Genomic DNA, 22,275 nt, shown 5'->3' with positions numbered 1-22,275 from the left:
TCTACTTGTAACGGACGTGATGCCTATATACATGATCATGCCTAGATATTCTCATAACTATGCTCAATTCTGTCAATTGCTCAACAGTAATTTGTTCACCCACCGTAGAATACTTATGCTCTTGAGAGAAGCCACTAGTGAAACCTATGGCCCCCGGGTCTATTCTCATCATATCAATCTCCATCACTTTAATCTTGCTTTGCTTTACTTTGCCTTTACTTTTTTACTTTGCATCTTTATACCAAAATACCAAAACTATTATATCTATCAGATCTCACTCTCATAAGTGACCGTGAAGGGATTGACAACCCCTAATCGCGTTGGTTGCGAGTAGCTATCGCTTTGTGCAGGTACGAGGGACTTGAGCGTGGCCTCCTACTGGATTGATACCTTGGTTCTCAAAAACTGAGAGAAATACTTACGTTACTCGGCTGCATCATCCCTTCCTCTTTGGGGAAAACCAACGCATGCTCAAGACGTAGCAAGCACCGAGTTGTTCAGGCGCATTGCAGAGAAACTAGCGAGCCATGACCATTTTTTTCAGCAAAGGAGGAATGTCGCCGGAGAGCTCGGGCATAGCACTTTTCAGAAGGTGATAGCCGCTTTGCATATGTTGGCATACGGTATACCGGCTGATCTAGTTGATGACCACTTGGCTATGGGTGAGAGCCAAGCCATCATGTGTGTCATGTGCTTCACAGTAGGAATTGTGCAAGTGTTTGGCGAGGAGTATTTGAGATCTCCCAATGCTGAAGACGTCGCAAGGCTATTGGCGATGAACAAAGCTCGCGGCTTTCCTGACATGCTTGGCTCAATAGATTGCATGCATTGGAGTTGGAAGAATTGTCCAAAGGCATGACATGGACAATTCCACGGCCAAAAAAGAGTTCCACTATAATCCTTGAAGCGGCTGCCGATCAGGAGACTTGGATTTGTCATGCATTCTTTGGAATGCCTGGATCTTTGAATGACATCAATGTTGTCAACCGGTCACCACTGATGAATAAGATTGCAAATGGTGAGTTGCCACCGGTGCAGTTTGTAGCAAATGGACGTACATACAACTATGGCTATTATCTAGAGGATGGTATCTATCCAAAGTGGCAAACCTTTGTCAAGCCGTTGAAAAAGCCAGAAGGTAAGAAAGAACTTGATTTCCACAATGCTCAGGCGGTGGCTAGAAAAGATGTGGAGAGAGCTTTTGGGATTTTGCAAGCCCAAATTGCTATTGTGAGAGGACCGGCTAGATTTTGGGATCAGAAAATGCTTTGGTACATCATGCATGCTTGTGTGATCATGCATAACATGATCATCGAGAATGAGCATGACCAAGATGTAGACTAATCTCAGTATGAGCTTTTGGGACATCCGGTGCGAGTGCGACGGAGGGCTGAAAGTGTGGCCCGTTTCGTTGCCTCCTATCATGTCATTCGACGTCCCGCAACGCATAATGATCTTCAGAAGGATCTCGTTAAGGAGTGGTGTGCCTGGAATGGACGACAAAGAGCATCATGATTTGTGTGTTCGATATTGTATTGTTAAACTATTTGTTATGTTTAATTGCACTATTTGTTGTATTGAACTGTAGCGACCAGACCTCAAACAGTCTGATCTCTGTGCTCAGGTGTCATCCCTAGATCAGTAATGCTGACACCACACAGTACATCGAAGGATTTATAGTAGAGGGGCAATCACACACCTATTACATCATTGTCTCAAAGAGACTTATTACAATAAATCTGGCTTAAGGCCATATAGTGTCGAAAACAGCGGAAGACTTGGAAGGTAAATGGGACCATCAACTCCAACGGCATCACTGAGTATAGGGCCACGACCTAAAGGCACTTTACTCGTCATTTGAAAAGTCTGCAACATAAGAAGTTGCAGCCCGAATACGGGTCAGCACATGGAATATGCTGGCAATGTAACACATAGAGAGTAATGGAATGAAACAGCTATACTATATACATATATGGCTGGCGGAAAGCTCTATGGTTACAGTTTTGCGTAAAGCCAGTTTTTCCCTACTGCAAAGGAATAAATTTATTTAACTATCATGGTGGTTGTGAAACATTGAGAATGGTTGACAGCATTCTCAATCCCAATTAAAAATAATTAAAACCCAATCAACATTAATTAGAAGTAACATGTTGAGATTCACAATGATATTCAAGTACTAGATACTCAAGTTGTCCATAAGCGGGGACACAGCTAATCATGATTAGTTTGTACACTCTGCAGAGGTTTGCGCACTTTTCCCCACATGACTCGATCGCCTCCGTTTGTTTTCTCGCACTACAAGGTGTTTGAGAAACGGATGACCGAGACATAGTCTTTCAGAAGTGCTAGCACCTTACATGTGGGGTAGACCGTACCACCTACAACCCCTACATCTGCTAGTCCACCCCGTAAGAGTTCGCACAACTTAGTCAACTATGCCAGAGCCCATAGTAGCATGTGGCTGCACACGGAAGTTTCTAGCATGAATTATCTTATGATCCCTTTGAGCCTGGGTGGCGGTCCGAAAAAAAACAGGCAAGTCCTGATAGACATCAGGTGCCTCAATCCACCCAGATATGTGTTTAAGTTGCCACCTTAGATAAACCATTAAAATTATCAACTCACATCTGTCATGGATTTCACTCACCCAATCCACGTCTACTAGCATAGCATGGCATAATAAGCAAATGCAGAAGTAACTCCCAAAGATTTGATAATAAACAGGTAATAGGTACTACCTCATCTACTTCCCATCCCACAATTTAATTAGATCCTAATCATGCAATGTGAAAGGATTGATCTAATGTAATAAAACTGGGTTGTAGAAAAGGTATGATCAAAGTGTTACTTGCCTTGGTGATGATCCGCGAGTCCTAGGGTTTCGAAGTAACAAGCGGCGCAATCCGGGTGATCTATCGCAGACAAACAACAAGCATACAATAAGTACTCATCTAATGCACAGGTAAAACTCGAACAAGAGAACGAACTAGAAAGTTCAATTTAAGAACTCCGGTTGCAAAGAAAGAAAGAACCGAACAGACGACGGAAAAACAAACGGCGGAAGAAAACAACTCGGTTCTAGCAAGTTGAAACTAGGTCAATTTTTTTACCGGGGCAAAAACTTGTTCAAGTTGATTAGACGGAACGGCGGTTTCGCAACGAAACTCCAGGCGCTTGAATCACCTGATTCTAATAAACGAGCGAGAAGAAAGACTAGAACGAAGATCGGATCTGAGATCACGATCGCGGAATAAATCCGACGAAAAGAAAAGAAGAACGATTAAACGAACGGGCGTCGTTAACCGGGGAAAAATCGGTGATCACGTTCATTGAGACGAACGGTCCGAAAGAAGAACGAAAACCGATCTAGGGTTTTCGGAGAAAAAGACCGAAACAAAAAGCCGATCTAGAAACCGGAATGGTTTAGAAAAGAACCGGAAAGAAAACGAATCGGAAGAGAAGAAAAGAATCGGAACGATTAGAAGAAAACGATCCGAGGAAAAGAGACGCGGGGCAACCTCCGACGAGGTCTCCGGTGAACGGCGGCGTAGGGCGGTGGCGGCGTGGGCAAGGTGCGGCGGCGGCGGTGGTGAGGGGCGGCGCGGCTAAGGCGGCGGCGGCGGTGGTGAGGGGCGCGGGGTGGTGCGGGGCTTGGGGAGGCGCGGGGTGGTGTGGGGCTTGGGGAGGAGAGGGCTTTTGATTTGATGTTTTAGAGGGGGGGTGTGGGGGTATTTATATAGGTGAGGGGAGAGGAGACTTGGGGTAGGGGACAAGAAATAGATTAGGAATAGGAAAACAAAACAAAGGAAAGGGGAGGGGCTAACCGACCTACGTCCCGCTGGGACTCGGCCAGGGAGCGGCAGCGGCTGCCTGGGCGCCTGGTGCCTGGCGCCTGTGCTGCACGCGAGGGGAGGGGCCAGCTGGCTGGGCCTTTGGCCCGGCTGGCCTGGCGGGAGGCTCCTTTTTTTTAAATCGGTTCCGCGCAGAAAAACAAAAAGAAAATCTAAACGAACTCTGAAAAATCTAAAGTAAATTTTCCCCGACTCCTAAAAATGAGCCGAACAAAGTGAACTTTTCTCCGGGCCTAAAATGCAATTTTGAAAACGCGCATTTTTCCCTATCCAAATAAAACGCAAATAAAACTCCGGCAAAAACCAAAATTGATCTATTTATTAAATCTTCATTTTTCCTAAATTTGGGAAAGTCATATTATTCCGTCTCTCGTATATTTTGACACCGGAAAATAATTGAAGATAAAATAAATAAATCAAATGATCCTCTTTTCAAAATTTGAGAGAACTCAAATATGAAAATAACGAAATCTCCAACTCTCTCCGAGGGTCCTTGAGTTGCGTGAAATTTCTAGGATCAACCAAAATGCAAGAAAATATGGTATGCATGATGATCTATGTATAACATTCCAAATTGCAAATTTGGGATGTTACAAACCTACCCCCCTTAAGATGAATCTCGCCCTCGAGATTCGGGTTGGCTAGAAAATAGGTGAGGGTGGTCCTTGAGCAAATCCTCTTCTCTCTCCCAGGTGGCTTCATCCTCTGAGTGGTGGTTCCACTGAACTTTGCAAAACTTGATAACCTTGCTGCGAGTAACTCTGCTGGCATAATCGAGAATCTTTACTGGCTTCTCCTCATACGTTAAGTCGTTATCCAACTGAATCGCTTCGAGTGGCACTGTATCTCTTAGCGGTACTTCCGCCATTTCGGCATGACATTTCTTCAGCTGAGAAACATGGAATACATCATGAACTCCTGACAGTCCCTCTGGTAATTCCAACTTATAAGCGACTTCTCCCATACGTTGCAAGATCTTATACGGTCCAACGAAACGCGGTGCTAATTTTCCCTTAACTCCAAAGCGCTTAACTCCTCGAAGTGGGGATACTCGAAGATAAACTCTGTCTCCGGTTTCGTAAACTGTCTCCTTGCGTTTAGAATCTGCGTAGCTCTTCTGCCTGGACTGGGCTACCTTGAGCCTATCGCGAATCAACTTAACTTTCCGTTCAGACTCCTTAATCAAATCTGGTCCAAAGAATTGACGGTCTCCAACTTCGTCCCATGACAACGGTGTCCTGCACCTCCTTCCGTATAAAGCTTCGAAAGGTGCCATCTTCAAACTGGTTTGGTAACTGTTGTTATAAGAAAACTCCGCATACGGCAAGTTATCGTCCCAACTAGATCCATAATCTAGTGCACAAGCTCTCAGCATATCTTCCAAAATCTGATTGACTCTCTCGGTCTGTCCATCTGTCTGCGGATGAAAAGCTGTGCTGAACTCTAGTCTGGTTCCTAAAGTTTCATGCAACTGATTCCAAAACTTTGAGGTAAATTGGGTTCCTCTATCTGATACGATACTCCTCGGAACTCCATGCAAACAAATGATCCTAGTCATGTAGATCTTTGCCAACTTAGCACTGGTGTAAGTGGTCTTAACTGGGATAAAATGTGCTACCTTCGTCAAACGATCAACTACTACCCATATCGAGTCATAGCCTGCTTTCGTCCTGGGTAGTCCTGTGATAAAATCCATGCCTATCTTATCCCACTTCCATTCGGGTATCGGCAATGGTTGTAACAATCCTGCTGGCTTCTGATGCTCTGCCTTTACTCTCTGACATACGTCACAAACTGCTACATATGCTGCAATATCCTTCTTCATTCCGGTCCACCAGAATGTTTCCTTCAAATCCAAATACATCTTGGTATTCCCTGGGTGAATCGAATACGGTGAATCATGTGCCTCTTGCAAAATCAACTTCCTGATCTCCGGGTCTTTTGGCACATAAACACGGTCCTCAAACCATAGGGTATCGTGCTCATCCTCACGAAATCCCTTTGCTTTTCCTTTGCTCATTTTCTCTTTTATAGCAGCAATCTCCTTGTCAGATTTCTGAGCTTCTCTGATCTTATCCATCAATGTTGACTGAATCTCCAATGCTGCTACATAGCCTCTCGGAACTATTTCCAAACATAGCTCACGAAGGTTTTCTGCTAACTCCTTTGGTATTTTCCCCGTCATTAGAGTATTGACATGGCTCTTACGGCTCAATGCGTCAGCTACTACATTAGCTTTTCCGGGATGGTAATGCAATCTCATGTCATAATCCTTGATGAGCTCCAACCATCTCCTTTGTCGGAGGTTCAACTCCTTCTGAGTGAAAATGTACTTCAAACTCTTGTGATCCGTATACACTTCACAATGATTTCCAATAAGGAAATGTCTCCACGTCTTCAATGCATGCACTACGGCTGCTAACTCTAAATCATGCGTGGCATAATTCAACTCATGAGGCTTCAGTTGCCGTGAAGCATACGAAACAACTCTTCCTTCCTGCATAAGCACTGCTCCAAGTCCTCGACGTGAAGCGTCGCAATACACCTCATAATCCTTGGTCTGATCTGGCAAAATCAATACTGGTGAGGTGACCAAACGTTTCTTCAACTCCTGGAAACTAGCCTCACACTCCTCAGTCCATTTGAACTTAGTATCCTTCTTCAACAATTCAGTCATAGGCTTTGCAATCTTTGAAAAGTTCTCAATGAATCTCCGGTAGTATCCTGCGAGTCCAAGAAAACTCCGGATCTCTCCAACTGTTGTTGGTGCTTCCCATTCGGTTACGGTCTCAACCTTTGTGGGGTCAACTGCTATACCTTCTCCAGATATAACGTGTCCGAGGAATCCAACTTCCTTTAACCAAAACTCACATTTGCTGAATTTGGCATATAACTGATGTTCCCTTAGTTTCTCCAAAACCAAACGCAAATGTTCCTTATGCTCATCTTCATTCTTTGAATAAACCAGGATGTCATCAATGAACACTACGACGAACTTATCCAAAAACTCCATAAACACTTTGTTCATCAGGTTCATAAAATAGGCAGGTGCGTTAGTCAATCCAAATGACATAACGGTATACTCATACAGTCCATATCTTGTGGTGAACGCTGTCTTAGGTATGTCCTGCTCTCGAATCTTCAATTGATGGTACCCTGATCGCAAATCGATCTTGGGAAACACTTTAGCTCCTTGCAATCGATCAAACAGATCATTGATCATTGGCAGTGGGTACTTGTTCTTGATGGTTACTTCATTCAATCCCCGATAATCTACAACCATCCTTAATGATCCATCCTTCTTTTCCACTAGAAGCACGGGTGATCCCCAAGGCGAAGAACTTGGGCGAATGTAACCTTTATCCAATAACTCCTTAATCTGATTCTTAATTTCCACCAAATCCTTTGCTGGCATCCGGTACGGTCGCTTCGATATTGGGCCTGTACCTGGCAATAACTCAATCAAAAACTCAATGTCTCTATCCGGTGGCATGCCTGGCAATTCCTCTGGAAATACATCAGGAAAATCCTTTACCACTGGTACCTCTTCTTGCACAACTCCTGTTAGGCAGTTTACTTGTGTCCTGTTTGGCACATGCCGGGATACATACTTGATCCTTCTTCCTTCTGGTGTGGTAAGCAAAATTGACTTACTAGCACATTCAATGTTCCCTTCATACTTCGATAACCAATCCATGCCTAATATCACATCCAATCCTTGAGTTTCCAATACTATTAGGTCTGAGGGGAACACATAGTTACCAATCCTTAATGGTAACCGATCACACCATCGTCTAGCCGTATACTCCGCTCCTGGTGAGCTTACTAACATGGGTGACCTAAGGGCTTGGGTAGGCAGGTTATATTTATCCACAAATCCCCTTGATATGTATGAATGCGATGCTCCAGTATCAAAAAGAACGAGTGCAGTAAATGACTTAACCAAAAACTTACCTATTACTGCATCGGGCTGATCTTCAACCTCCTCCACATTAATGTGGTTCACCTGTCCCCTATTGAAAGGGTTCGGCTTCTTCCCAGAGCTTCCATTGCCATTTCCATTCTGGCCTTCGGGACATTCATTGGCATAATGTCCGGTCTTGGAACACTTGAAACAAGTGACTTGACTCAGGTCTCTCTTGGTTGGGGTCGATGGGGTGGTCCGGTTCTGGCCGTTGCTTCCTCCATTCCCATTACCATTCTTGTGGCCATTATGGTTGTGCGAGCTACCTCCTCCATGGGTGTGCTGAAACTTAAATCCCGGTTTAGGGGTAAAACGGGGCTTCTGCTGGGCTCCAGAGTTATACTTCCCCTGTCCATACTTCCTCTTACGGTTTTCAATCTGCTGTTGCTTCCCTTCAATCATGATGGCACGATCTACCAACTCCTGGTAGTTGTTGAAACTCGCTACCATCAACTGCATGCTTAGCTCATCATTCAATCCTTCCAGAAACTTCTCCTGCTTAGCTGCATCCGTAGCAACGTCATCTGGGGCATAACGTGCTAACTTGCTGAAGTCGTCAACGTACTGGCCAACTGTCCTTCCTCCTTGGCGTAAGTTGCGAAACTCACGCTTCTTTATGGCCATAGCTCCTGCTGAAACATGGGCAGTGCGGAAAGCTTGCTGAAACTGATCCCATGTGACAGTGTCTACTGGGTAGGTGGCTGTGAAATTCTCCCACCATGCTGCCACGGGTCCGTCAAGCTGGTGAGCGGCAAACTTCACTTTCTCACCATCCGTGCATCCTGCAGTGGTCAACTCCCTTCCTATCTTACGGAGCCAATCATCTGCTACAATCGGCTCGGTGCTACTAGAAAACACCGGCGGATTCAGCCTAAGGAAACGGGCTAAGTGGTCAACAGGTGGTGGTGGTGGTGGGTTGTTGTTGTTGTTCTGCTGGTTCTGAACTAACATCTGCATCAATTGATTCTGCTGCTGGATCAACTGAGTGAGCTCAGGTGGGAATCCGTTGTCACGTCTCGGAGGCATCTGAGGGTTTAGAAAAGACGAGAATTAAGAGTAGAGAGAGGTCTAAAGGGAAAACACTACCCCAATGCACATGAGCAAATGCACACAAAAATCACCTCATTCAATCAAACAAGGGCTTACAACGGTCTAACTATCGCAAAAGTGCTCGAACTATTGTGTTTACAGGGGGAATACTACTACTATCTGGTGGTCTTCTAGAAATTTGAACCGGTGGAAGACTCCATGATATCCGCTCCAGCTTCGTCTTCAAAGTCGGGTTCACTTGGATCCGAATCGGTGTTGTCGATGATGATGTAGTCTCCGGACATGTGACGTACTCGTCTTCCTCCTTGGATCCTAACTTCCTCTTGAGTTCTTCAATCTCCTGCTTAAGATCGACATTGTGTCTTGCTAGAGCTACGATCTCGTCCATGTAGTCCTTGCGCGTTGACTTCAGTTCTCCTTCTAGCTCGATGATCCTTGCCTTCGCATTCTTCAACTCTATCATGTCATTGCACATCTGGTTCTCATGGCGTCGGATGTGCTGGTTTAACTCTTGGATGAAAGATGCAATGGATCTATCCTTCTTGGTGCTGACTAACTCCCATTGTTCATCTCGGCGTCCGCAAATCTGGTAGATAGTGTCCTTGAGGTCTTCTTGATAAACTTCTCCAATGCGTCCTATGGTGATATGAGCTGCCATGCTCCTTCCCAGACTCCAGGTTGGTGCATTGAAAACACTATCTATGGGCTTCGTTATTGGCGCGAATGTTCTTCCCGGAACGTGAGCTTGAATCTTCCAGCGTTCCTCTTCAGGCAGAGTGGCGTTGAAGGTTCCCGTGAAACTTGGTAATCCAATATTCAGGTACTTGGTGACTTCCTTCAAGTGATATCCAAAAGGTGTGCCTTCATCTGGTTGGGCGTACTTAATCTTCGCGTTCGTCATCCTAAAAGAGTAGAAAAGATGAGGAGTTAGAAAATGAGAAGAGAGTGATGATCTATGGCTTTAACTTAGTGGTCGTGTCCTACAGTCAGCGTGTGCTCTGATACCATCTCTGTAGCGACCAGACCTCAAACAGTCTGATCTCTGTGCTCAGGTGTCATCCCTGGATTAGTAATGCTGACACCACACAGTACATCGAAGGATTTATAGCAGAGGGGCAATCACACACCTATTACATCGTTGTCTTAAAGAGACTTATTACAATAAATATGGCTTAAGGCCATATAGTGTCGAAAATAGCGGAAGACTTGGAAGGTAAATGGGACCATCAACTCCAACGACATCACTGAGTATAGGGCCACGACCTAAAGGCACTTTACTCGTCGTCTGAAAAGTCTGCAACATAAGAAATTGCAGCCCCAATACGGGTCAGCACATGGAATATGCTGGCAATGTAACACATAGAGAGTAATGGAATGAAACAGCTATACTCTATGCATATATGGCTGGTGGAAAGCTCTATGGTTACAGTTTTGCGTAAAGCCAGTTTTTCCCTACTGCAAAGGAATAAATTTATTTAACTATCATGGTGGTTGTGAAACATTGAGAATGGTTGACAGCATTCTCAATCCCAATTAAAAATAATTAAAACCCAATCAACATTAATTAGAAGTAACATGTTGAGATTCCAATGATATTCAAGTACTAGATACTCAAGTTGTCCATAACCGGGGACACGGCTAATCATGATTAGTTTGTACACTCTGCAGAGGTTTGCGCATTTTTCCCCACATGACTCGATCGCCTCCGTTTGTTTTCTCGCACTACAAGGTGTTTGAGAAACGGATGACCGAGACATAGTCTTTCAGAAGTGCTAGCACCTTACATGTGGGGTAGACCGTACCACCTACAACCCCTACATCTGCTAATCCACCCCGTAAGAGTTCGCACAACTTAGTCAACTATGCCAGAGCCCATAGTAGCATATGGCTGCACACGGAAGTTTCTAGCATGAATTATCTTATGATCCCTTTGAGCCTGGGTGGCGGTCCGAAAAAAAACCAGGCAAGTCCTGATAGACATCAGGAGCCTCAATCCACCCAGATGTGTGTTTAAGTTGCCACCTTAGATAAACCATTAAAATTATCAACTCACATCTGTCATGGATTTCACTCACCCAATCCACGTCTACTAGCATAGCATGGCATAATAAGCAAACGCAGAAGTAACTCCCAAAGGTTTGATAATAAACAGGTAATAGGTACTACCTCATCTACTTCCCATCCCATAATTTAATTAGATCCTAATCATGCAATGTGAAAGGATTGATCTAATGCAATAAAACTGGGTTGAAGAAAAGGTATGATCAAAGTGTTACTTGCCTTGCTGATGATCCGCGAGTCCTAGGGTTTCGAAGTAACAAGCAGCGCAATCCGGGTGATCTATCGCAGACAAACAACAAGCATACAATAAGTACTCATCTAATGCACATGTAAAACTCGAACAAGAGAACGAATCAGAAAGTTCAATTTAAGAACTCCGGTTGCAAAGAAAGAAAGAACCGAACAGACGACGAAAAAACAAACGGCGGAAGAAAACAACTCAGTTCTAGCAAGTTGAAACTAGGTCAATTTTTTTACCGGGGCAAAAACTTGTTCAAGTTGATTAGACGGAACGGCGGTTTCGCAACGAAACTCCAGGCGCTTGAATCACCTGATTCTAATAAACGAGCGAGAAGAAAGACTAGAACGAAGATCGGATCTGAGATCACGATCGCGGAATAAATCCGACGAAAAGAAAAGAAGAACGATTAAACGAACGGGCGTCGTTAACCGGGGAAAAATCGGTGATCACGTTCGTTGAGACGAACGGTCCGAAAGAAGAACGAAAACCGATCTAGGGTTCTCGAAGAAAAAGACCGAAACGAAAAGCCGATCTAGAAACCGGAACGGTTTAGAAAAGAACCGGAAAGAAAACGAATCGGAAGAGAAGAAAAGAATCGGAACGATTAGAAGAAAATGATCCGAGGAAAAGAGACGCGGGGCAACCTCCGGCGAGGTCTCCAGTGAACGGCGGTGTAGGGCGGTGGCGGCGTGGGCAAGGTGCGGCGGCGGCGGTGGTGAGGGGCGGCGCGGCTAAGGCGGCGGCGGCGGTGGTGAGGGGCGCGGGGTGGTGCGGGGCTTGGGGAGGCGGAGAGTGGTGTGGGGCTTGGGGAGGAGAGGGCTTTTGATTTGATGTTTTAGAGGGAGGGGGTGTGGGGGTATTTATATAGGTGAGGGGAGAGGAGACTTGGGGTAGGGGACAAGAAATAGACTAGGAATAGGAAAACAAAACAAAGGAAAGGGGAGGGGCTAACCGACCTAAGTCCCGCTGGGACTCGGCCAGGGAGCGGCGGCGGCTGCCTGGGCGCCTGGCGCCTGGCGCCTGTGCTGCGCGCGAGGGGAGGGGCCGGCTGGCTGGGCCTTTGGCCCGGCTGGCCTGGCGGGAGGCTTCTTCTTTTTTTAAATCGGTTCCGCGCAAAAAAACAAAAACAAAATCTAAACGAACTCTGAAATATCTAAAGTAAATTTTCTCCGAGTCCTAAAAATGAGCCGAACAAAATGAACTTTTCTCCGGGCCTAAAATGCAATTTTGAAAACGCGCATTTTTCCCTATCCAAATAAAACGCAAATAAAACTCCGGCAAAAAACAAAATTAATCTATTTATTAAATCTTCATTTTTCCTAAATTTGGGAAAGTCATATTATTCCCTCTCTCATATATTTTGACACCGGAAAATAATTGAAGATAAAATAAATAAATCAAATGATCCTCTTTTCAAAATTTGAGAGAACTCAAATATGAAAATAACGAAATCTCCAACTCTCTCCGAGGGTCCTTGAGTTGCGTGAAATTTCTAGGATCAACCAAAATGCAAGAAAATATGGTATGCATGATGATCTATGTATAACATTCCAAATTGCAAATTTGGGATGTTACATGAACGATAAACTGTTTGTTTGAGTTGTAATAACGAAATTAAACTATTTATTTGATTTATTTTTGTTTATGTTTGATCTTTTTGCTTCTATTTTTGAATGCATATATTATTTGTGCGAGAGTCGCGCGCGCTGCATTTTTGCGCGCTGCTGGAGCGGCGCGCGCTGCATTTTAGCGCGGCTGTTGGAGCCAGCACTGCGCGCCGCGCCAAACCAGATAATGGGCGTGCGGCAAAACTATTTTTTACGCGCGGCGCGTTCGGTGCCTATTGGAATGCTCTTAATTAAGAGCAGGCAATAGCAATATCCCATCAACAACAACCTTCCATGCGATATTCGTAGTTGCCGCACGGGGGGAGGGGAGGGACAGTTCGTGCTGGGTCGCGGACGCACGTGACAGCTGCAACCGAAGTGCTGTTGACGGTGCCGTGCGATCGATCGGTCGGTCGACGGGCCCATCGCCACAGCACCACCACTCCCGTTCCCGTCGTCGTCCCCGCCGCGCTGCGACGCAGCAGTCGTACGGCGCCGGCCACGCCAATAACTGCTCCCGCGCGGTGCACTTTGAGTCTTCCCGAAGGCTGCTACGTACTACCTGCCGGACGTCTCAGGCGATGTGACCGCGACAGGTAAGTACGTACGTCAAACCGGCCGGGGCACGGCGAGGTTGATCGTTTCTTCCGGCGCGGTACGTACGTACGCGTAAGGATCAGGCATGCATTAATTTGACCTAGACCTGGTCATGCATAGTAGTACTGGCACTCTGGTTAAGCACTGCACAGGAGTAGTCTTTATGATCTGCCATCTGCATGCATGCCCAGGCTAAATTTCGTGCTTTGACCCTTTTCTGGAACCTATTCGAGATTTGTCCCTAGTTTAAAAAAAATTCGAGATCTGACCTTTTTGCTACCGCCAGGGACCATGGCGATAGGTATAACAGCCTACCGCCAAGATCACTGGCGGTAGGGTTGCATGCCCTACCGCCAAAAACCTCCTAAGTATTGAACACAGTGCCTGCTCGTGCCTACCGTCAAGCACCCTGGCAGCAGAGTTGTGCAGGCTACCGACAGCCCAGTTGACGGTAGTGATGTTTCCTACCGCCAAAGTCCCCGACGGTAGGCTGTTAGACCCTACCGCCATGGACTCTGGCGGTAGCAAAAAAGATCAGATCTCGAATTTTTTTTAAACTAGGGTCAAATCTCGAATAGTTTTTAGAAAATGGTCAAAACATGAAAATTTGCCGCATGCCCAACCTACACCCGCACAACAGAACTGTTCTACTATTAGCTGGTGTAGCGAGCCGAGTTATGTAGCCCGCCGCCAAGCTGGGTCGGTATCATGCGTGGCTCACGGTTGGCTGCCCGGCAGGCCGGCCGGGCGAGAGGCCGGCGATGGAGCTGACTTGCCTTTGGTTCAAAGCTATCCCCGGCCCGTTTCCCGGCTTAATGGCAGGCATCAATCTCCATTTGTGGCGACGTTGACGACTTGAATGCAAAATGCAGTGCAGTTAGCGACGCTGATGAGTTTTGAATGCGAAATGTTAATGCAATTAAACGATAGGGGACACCGGTCGAATGCGTGCCTCGTACTCCACTCTTTTTTGCTTGGATTCTTGATAAACTTCTTTTTATAGTAGTACAAAGAAATAAGCCACTTACAATAGACAAAACTTGGTTTGCTAAAAAAAACAAAGAAAAAAGCTTGACGGAAAAAGTGGATTGTTGTAGCTAACCGCACCCCCAACGCGGCTCGGGATGACGCCGCAATCATAGTCCGGTACTCTTCCCGCCCGGCCGTGTCGGGGATCACCAGACGAACACGGCTGAGGAGGCCCAGACCCTCCCCTGCTTCTCCTGTTCCTCGCTCTCCTCCCTCTGGTGGCAGTCGCATTGAGCTGCCTCTGTCTAGATTGTCGCCGGCGTTCGAGCCGCCTCCATTGAGGAGGAAGTCGGCTTCATGCACAACATCGAGGCAACCGAGTTTTTGGACAATGAAGAAAGAAGAAACTGACGGGTGGGCCCTCATTCAATTTAACATTTCAGTCTAATAGTATTAATATTTGGCTTGGATTCTTGATAAACTTCTTTTTTATAGTAGTGTAAAGAAATAGCCACTTACAATAGACAAAACTTGGTTTGCCAAAAACACAAAGAAAAAAGCATGATGGAAAAAGTGGATTGTTGTAGCCGATCGCGCCCCCAACGTGGCTCGGGATGACGCGGCTAGTCCAGTACTCCTCCCGCCCGGCCGTGTCGGGGATCACCAGACGAGCGCGGCTGAGGAGGCCCAGACCCTCCCCTGCTTCTCCTGTTCATGGCTCTCCTCCCTCTGGTGGCAGTCGCATTGAGCCGCCTCTCTCTAGATTGTCGCCGGCGTTCGAGCCGCCCCCATTGAGGAGGAAGTCGGCTTCATCCACAACATCGAGGCAACCGAGTTTTTGGACAACAAAGAAAGAAGAAACTGACGGGTGGGCGCTCATTCAATTTAACATTTCAATCTAACAGTATTAATACTTGGCTTGGATTCTTGATAAACTTCCTTTTATAGTAGTGTAAAGAAATAGCCACTTACAATAGACAAAACTTGGTTTTCTAAAAACACAAAGAAAAAAGCTTGATGGAAAAAGTGGATTGTTGTAGCCAACCCCCCCCCCCCCAACGCGGCTCGGGATGACGGCACGATCCCAGTCCAGTACTCTTCCTGCCCGACCATGTCGGGGATCACCAGCGGCGAGCGCGGCTGAGGAGCCCCCCCCCCCCATGTTTCTCTTGTTCCTGGCTCTCCTCCCTCCGGTGGCAGCCGCGTTGAGCCGCCTCTGTCTAGATTGTCGCCAGCGTTTGAGCCGCACCCATTGAGGAGGAAGTCGGTGTCATCCACAACATCGAGGCAACCGAGATTTTGGACAGCGAAGAAAGCGGAGAAAGAAGAAACTGGCGGGTGGGCCCTCATTCAATTTAACATTTTAATCTAAGAGTATTAATATTTACTGCCTTCTCACCCTGGCAAGTGGACCCGACCTATCATAATCAGGGTGAAACTTAACCAAACCGGCCATCAGGAGCTTTTTGCAATAAACTTACAAAAAAGTGGTAGGTATCAGCCAAGATTTTGAAAGTGTGGTATTTTGTGTGTGTCCTAACCCCAATTGTAGTAGTTTTATGCTATTTACTCAAAGATCTTATGTACATTTTGAGATAAATTCACATGAAAGAAAGATATTTTCCCCTCCCTTGCTAGTGACAGGAGAATGAAGTTGGGGTTTCCCTTTCCTCCCTTGGCCACTCTAATGGCGGCGAAGGGAGGGGGAACCGAGAGACCAGAGTGTTCGCTTTGCTTCATGGGGCGTCGTTTTGGTGGAGGTCGGATGCCCGTATAAATAATGGATCCATCACTCTCACCCCTCCTTGGCGATGATGTCGGGATGAGCAAGGCGGGTGGCCAACCTATCTACGGATCCGACAGTTTTCTTGACCACCTTGTCTCCCCAACGGGGATGACATCTCTTACGGTGTGCTGGTCCAGCTGGATTGCATAACGTGTCGTGCAAAACATGGTCTAGCCAGCTTCTGATATAAAGAAGCGGTAGTGGCATGCCTTCGACTCACTCTAATATGTTAGATTGTTAGGTGCTCCTTGGAACTGGATGTAATTTCTGGTTTCTTTGGATAGCTTTGTACTTCAGTTGGTCCTTGAATATAGATTGGGGAAGGGGGAGGGTGCTTTTTGAATAAAAACACATGTACTCGTAATAAATAGGTTCTCCCAGCCTAGTCTCTGTTCTGGTGGTGCGTCTAGCATCGTCGGTCGGCTTATGAAGGTGTGTCTCCAGTGGATCTATCGTTGGTGGATTTGCTCGGATCTTGTCGTAGTTTGTCTATGTTCGTGCGTCTTCAGATTGGATCCTTTCGATCAATGCTACTCTTCAATGGCGGTGATTGATGTTGTCTGGTGCACTGGTCCTATGGGGCCTTAGCACGACGAACTCCCGATTGTCTACTACAACAAGGTTTGCCTGGCTCCAGCGAGGAACGGGCGACGACGGCGACATGGCTTCGGCTCATTTTAGTATTTCTAGTTGTCGCTAGGTGGTCTACGAATCTGAATGTAATTTTTATTATTTCTACTATTCGATGTACTATCATGATTGAAGAGGAATATATTGGAAGTTTTTGGCAAAATAAATAAATAAATAAATATACTAATAATTATCTATACCTACTAATAAAGCAAGGTGATATTCTTAGTTTCGTCCCGCATATGATCCTACGTTACATGAAATACACGAGGTGGTACTAATTCGTAGAGTCAAAAAGGTTCGTATTGGGCAGGCCTGCGTTCCTCTCTACTTGGGCCGCCGCCTAGATCACCATATTTTCCGTCCATCCATCGCACGGGCCGACCTGAGACTAATCTGCAGTTTTTTGGCGTTTTGGGAGGAGAAAAAAAAATATGTCCATTGAAGGTTCGAACTCACAACCTCACCGGCCACACAAAAGGCCAATGCCAACCGACCTAGCATACTTTTCTGCCATACTAAATGGTTCCCCGTCTAATAGTCCCATCTTGATTTTTTAATATCAAATCCCACCAAATTATATGGATTTGCATGTTGTCTTAAATATCAGCAAGTCACCTCCAAAATCAAGAAAGAGAGGAAACAGCATTGCCAAAGGAGAGAAAATTCCATAAAGGAGGGGACATGCACGGCGCAAGCATGCTGTATTGGCTTTAATTAGAAGGATTTGTGGGCTTGGCATGACCTGATTGGATCTAATTAATTAAATGAGAGGAAGGACATGCATGACTCTAACTAAAGGAAATAATGACATGATAAAAGCATACATGCATGACGCATATGCCGCCCTGATGGGCGTTTTGGTGAATGGCGAAACTAGCTTTTTTTTAAATCGATCTACCCCGTTGCAACGCACGGACATTTGTGCTAGTAAAAGAAAAATTGGCTTGACTCTACTCTCGTCCAAAAACGACAGCTTATACTACGACGCGATATTTGGAAAGGTATGTATCCTGATGAGTACCTGTCCCAAAATAGAAAAGGAAAACACAATAATCCAAAACGGTGGCAAGCTACATCTACACCCGGTGAACAGTAAACTAGACAATTAAAAAAATACTGAATTTTTAGGCATTTAAGATGCTCATGTGCGCAAGATGCGTGTAAATTTTGGTGCATTTAGACATATGAGGAGCTTGTACAAACAAAACAAAATCGGATCCGAATAGTGTTGTTTTTCAAAGTTTTTCAGACACCCAAAATTTGTATTTTTAGACGAGCCTGGGTGCGGGGTGCAGAATAGTCGCTCTCAGGAAACCCTGGGCTTCAACTTACGTGCGTACATGGTCAGAGTAGTCTACGTGCACCGTCGTAGTCAGTGTCTTTTTGCGAGATAGAAGCGTACGTTGTTGCACCGCGCGTGCCTTCAATGCTTTTGACCCTAGCATCCAATAGTCTCATCCCTTCTGTTCCGTTCCGGGTAGCTAGCTAGCTTGCAATCACACACTACTAGCTCTAGCTCTAGCTGCCCGATGGTCTCTCCCATGTTACGTGTCTGGACCGGCCTCTCTCCTGATCCGTACTATCTTTCAACATCATGTATATGTGCCGAATTGCTGACACATACTCCATGCATGTATGTCTGCAAATTAATCACGTTTTGCAACAGTTAGTGAAGGTAATCATCAAGTGAACAAAAGGACTAGTAGCTTGATCGAGGTCCCAGTACGTTGCTGCACTTCTGCATCGATATAATTCATGATTATCAAACCGAACGTGAGATGCAAAATTAGGCTAGCCCTCGATCGATTCCTTCTCCCCCATGAATCAACTAACTTTCTGTACCGATATGCATTGCATGGACCAACGTACCGCAAGAGCATCGTCCTGATTTCCCATCATGGCAGAGGTAGCAAATAATGCTGTGGTACATCATTTTGTCATCAAGAAACAATCAATTAATCTTGCATGCATGCATGCATGCATGCAGTCCTTGAAAGTTATTAAGCATCACCTAATTTTGTACTCGGTTCAAAGTCAAGGAAACGGAACAGGATCAAGCAAAATCACCACCACCCATCAGTAGTACAGTAGGTAGTACCACTAGATAGATACGGCTCCAAGTGCAACAATGCACGAGCTCATCAGAATCAATCAGGTACACACGCACGCACGCACGCATGCATGCATGCATAATTTACAACGACTCTTGGTACTAACACTACGCTAACATGCAACTACTGCTCACGTACGTGCGCAAGCATCCTCTCCGTGCTGATGCTAAGCTAGATCATATCCTCATCGTTCATCAATTATAGATAGATATATCAGTACCATGCAAAAAAGTCAATTAATAACAAGCAAAGGGCGCCGAATCGACCGATGGATCACTGTCAGGGCAAGCTGGAAGCTCGATCTCTCTCGATCAATGGCGGTTGGAGTTGTTATTGCTGTTGTCGCTGTGGGCGAAGGACGGCGGCATCAGCATGTCCTGCAGCAGGCCGTAGTCCTGCGCCATCAGTTGCTCCATCCGCAGCGGATCGGCACTACTGCTGCTGACAGTATGGGTACTGTTCCCCGTCGTACCTCCGGCCATGGCGGCGGCCAGGCCACGATCAGCGGGAGGCGCCTGCATGTGGCCGCTCGCCATGGCGTTCGCCTGCCGCATCGCCATCCCTGCAGCGGCGACCTGCTGCTGGTGCTGCATGGCCGCGTGCTGCTGCTGCAGGAAGCTGCCCAGCGCGTCGCCGGGGCGGAAGGCGCCGGGCGGCGCCGGCATCCGGAACATGCCGGGGTGGATGAGCCCGTGGCCGCCATGCGCGTGGGCGTGCGCGGCGAGCAGGTGGTTGGCGCCGCGGAGCGTGGCGGGGATGGGGTGGGTGTGCTTGCCCTCGTAGGTGGTGATCACCACGGCGGCGTCCTGGTACGACCGCTCCACCCGCTTCTTCACCGGGCACTTCTGCGTCGTGCACCGGTAGTAGCTCCTGCATCATCATCCAAAAGGTTGCACCGGGCACTTCTACGCAGTTAGCCGCATGCAAACATCGCACTGTGCATCGTAACCCTAATCCATTTGGGAGTACTATGTAGGTACCTTGGGAAGGGGCTGTTCTTGACGGCCTTCTGGCCGTACTTGCGCCAGCGGTAGCCGTCCTCGAGGTGGTCAACCTCGCTCTTGGTCATGAACGCGAACCGCGCCTGCCGCGGCCGCTTCTCCCCCTTGACCCTCGCCGCCCCTTTCCCCTTCGCCGCCCTGCAATTAATCAGCTTCCGATCGGTCAATCTTATACAACTTGTAACCACAGATACTACCAAGAAATCAAATCAAAGTGCACTAGCACAAAGCAAACGATTGATCTAGCCATTGTGCATCACATGGTACGGAGAAATCATGCCATGCATATGCATGTTTGTTCATACTAGAGAGATTATATTAGTTAGTTAGTTGCATGGTCCGTTCAAACATAGTGGCTGTACGTACGTATACATGTCTAAGTAGGTGCGTGTGTGTACGGCACAGCCGGCGCACGCATACATACTGCATGCATACACACATGGATGATTTAGGTTCACACCGTACACCAACTAGCCTGGTCTTTCTCTTTTGTTTGCTACTACTACAGTAGTAATAGTTTTTATTTGTACTCATGGATATGGATGGATTTGGCTATCGATCCATCATGCTTGTATGGTCACTCGCACAAGTACATCACGATGTGACCATAGAAGCTGTGAAGTAATTTTCCATGAAAATGAACTCTCAAGTGATCGGCGTTAGTAGCTTAGATATCTGATGGTTGATGGATCAATCGGAGTATCTTTAGGACCTAGCCAGATTCTCTTAAGTCATTTCCTAATTAACGTGATATTGTCGGTGGATTAATTAACAAGGACGCAGCAGGGTTGGTGCAGTCAAATTCGAAGACTTGAAAGTAGTGGATGTCGATGAACACAAGATATGAAGAAATCATGAAAGGAAGAAAAGACGGTCTAATCAAAAAGCTGTGGGCATATATATATGCAGCAACAACCATTCATCAACCTTTTGCAGCTGATCGAACCCTAAAGTTCAAGCTCTTTTTGCTCCAGTGGTACTAGTACAATTTTGTATTCGATCTAGGACCAACAGGTTAGCTGGTGGGAAACCCTAGAAACAGATCGAGTTCATACGGTGCATTGACCGAATAGAAGACGAGATTATAGAATGGAATGGAAAGGATCGAACACATCCACGCTGCATGGTAGATCTAATTAAATCGGATCGATCAACTGGCTTAACTAATATATATCCACCCAGCTATATATCTGGTATGAACTGGTTAATTAATGATTCTAGTATTATCCAGTGGAAAGGGGATTGGCTAGCCCGGCCGGTTGGAAAATTTTGGATCAGTGAAGAACAACTCAACAAGCTACCAACAAGAACAATCGAACGTGAACGAACAAAATCTAGCACATAGCAGATGAGAATCATCACTGAAGTGTATGCTGTATGCAGATCAATCAACCTCTAGGTATCTGATCTAGAACTCCAAGCCAAGATCAATCAGGTAAAGTTTTTGCAAGAAATCAAATCAGATCTTACCCTTTCTTGGTCTTGTCCGCTTCTCCATCGGCCGCCGCCTGCTTGCTCTCGTCGTCGCCCTCGCCCTCCTCCTGCTTGCACTTCCCGGCCTCGTCCTCCACCGCGCCGCCGCTGCCGCCGACCCCGGCCTCGCTCGACGTGGACGACACCGACACGCTGTGCGCCGTCCCGCCGGGCCCGCCGCCAGGCACAACAACAGCGCCAGCGGCACCGTCGCTCGCCAGCATCTCCCTCTTCACCTCCTCGACGCCGCCGACGCCGCCGGCCGGCGAGCCGATGAAGTCCCTGGCGAACGCGTCATCGTAGTCCATCCCCGGCGTCTGCAGGTAGTCGGCGAAGAACCACGGCGTCTGCGGCTGCATCAGCATCATGGGCGACGGCGAGGCGGCGTCGGCCGGCCGCTGCGCGAAGAGCGAGGCCAGCTCGTCGAAGTCGCCCGACAGGTGGCGGCGGTGCTGGTCATGGCTCGCGCCCGACATGGATGGATGGGTAGATGGATAGATCGGAGCTGGAGCTAGCTAGCTCGATCGATCGGATCGAAGTCCCGGTGGCCTTCTTGGTTCTTGCCGTACTAGCGGATGTGTAGAGGTGGCGGTGCAGTGGAGGGGGAAGGCAAGGGGAGGAGAGGGGTGTGTGTGAGGGTCTGAGGAGGGAGAGAGAGGAAGCTTAGCTAGCACGACGAGTAGAAGGCTTGGGCTAGTGTGTGATTGTGTGCGGGGAAAGATGGATGGGAATAGGTGGTTGGGTGGGGGTGCATGGTCAAGGCCTTCTTCTTCTTTATTTCTTTCTTCTTGCGGGGAAAGTGCTTCTCCATCCGGAATGGTTCTACTTAACTATTCATTTGCTTCGTCAATTGGAGATGCACACTTGCTCGGATTTTTGGGGTCTCACGTGCTAGTTTTTTACTAGAGTAGGTTTTACCAATTCAAAATGT

The 22,275-nt window shown here is 46.8% G+C and overlaps 1 protein-coding gene across 1 annotated transcript; it reads right to left on the bottom strand.

The window, feature by feature from the left end:
- Window positions 1–18,776: 18,776 nt before the first annotated feature.
- LOC123181632 (WRKY transcription factor 28) lies at window positions 18,777–22,074 on the bottom strand. Its single transcript, XM_044593949.1, has 3 exons — window positions 21,342–22,074; window positions 19,851–20,009; window positions 18,777–19,740 (listed from the first exon to the last, which is right to left on the bottom strand). The coding sequence occupies exons 1-3, from the start codon at window positions 21,818–21,820 to the stop codon at window positions 19,182–19,184; spliced, it is 1,197 nt and encodes a 398-aa protein (XP_044449884.1). The 5' UTR covers window positions 21,821–22,074; the 3' UTR covers window positions 18,777–19,181.
- Between the last annotated feature and the right edge of the window lie 201 nt (window positions 22,075–22,275).

This window comes from Triticum aestivum, chromosome 1A (genome assembly GCF_018294505.1).
Source record: "Triticum aestivum cultivar Chinese Spring chromosome 1A, IWGSC CS RefSeq v2.1, whole genome shotgun sequence".
Taxonomy (NCBI): domain Eukaryota; kingdom Viridiplantae; phylum Streptophyta; class Magnoliopsida; order Poales; family Poaceae; genus Triticum; species Triticum aestivum.
This window is presented reverse-complemented; position numbering and strand designations above follow the sequence as displayed.

Bases quoted from the DNA above. Each gene is read 5' to 3' on its own strand.
- LOC123181632 (XM_044593949.1), bottom strand. From the start codon at position 21,820: ATGTCGGGCGCGAGCCATGACCAGCACCGCCGCCACCTGTCGGGCGAC. The intron at 20,010-21,341 runs GTAAGATCTGAT...GATTAATTGCAG, and splicing joins GCGGACAAGACCAAGAAAGG to GGCGGCGAAGGGGAAAGGGG. The intron at 19,741-19,850 runs GTACCTACATAG...ATGATGATGCAG, and splicing joins AAGAACAGCCCCTTCCCAAG to GAGCTACTACCGGTGCACGA.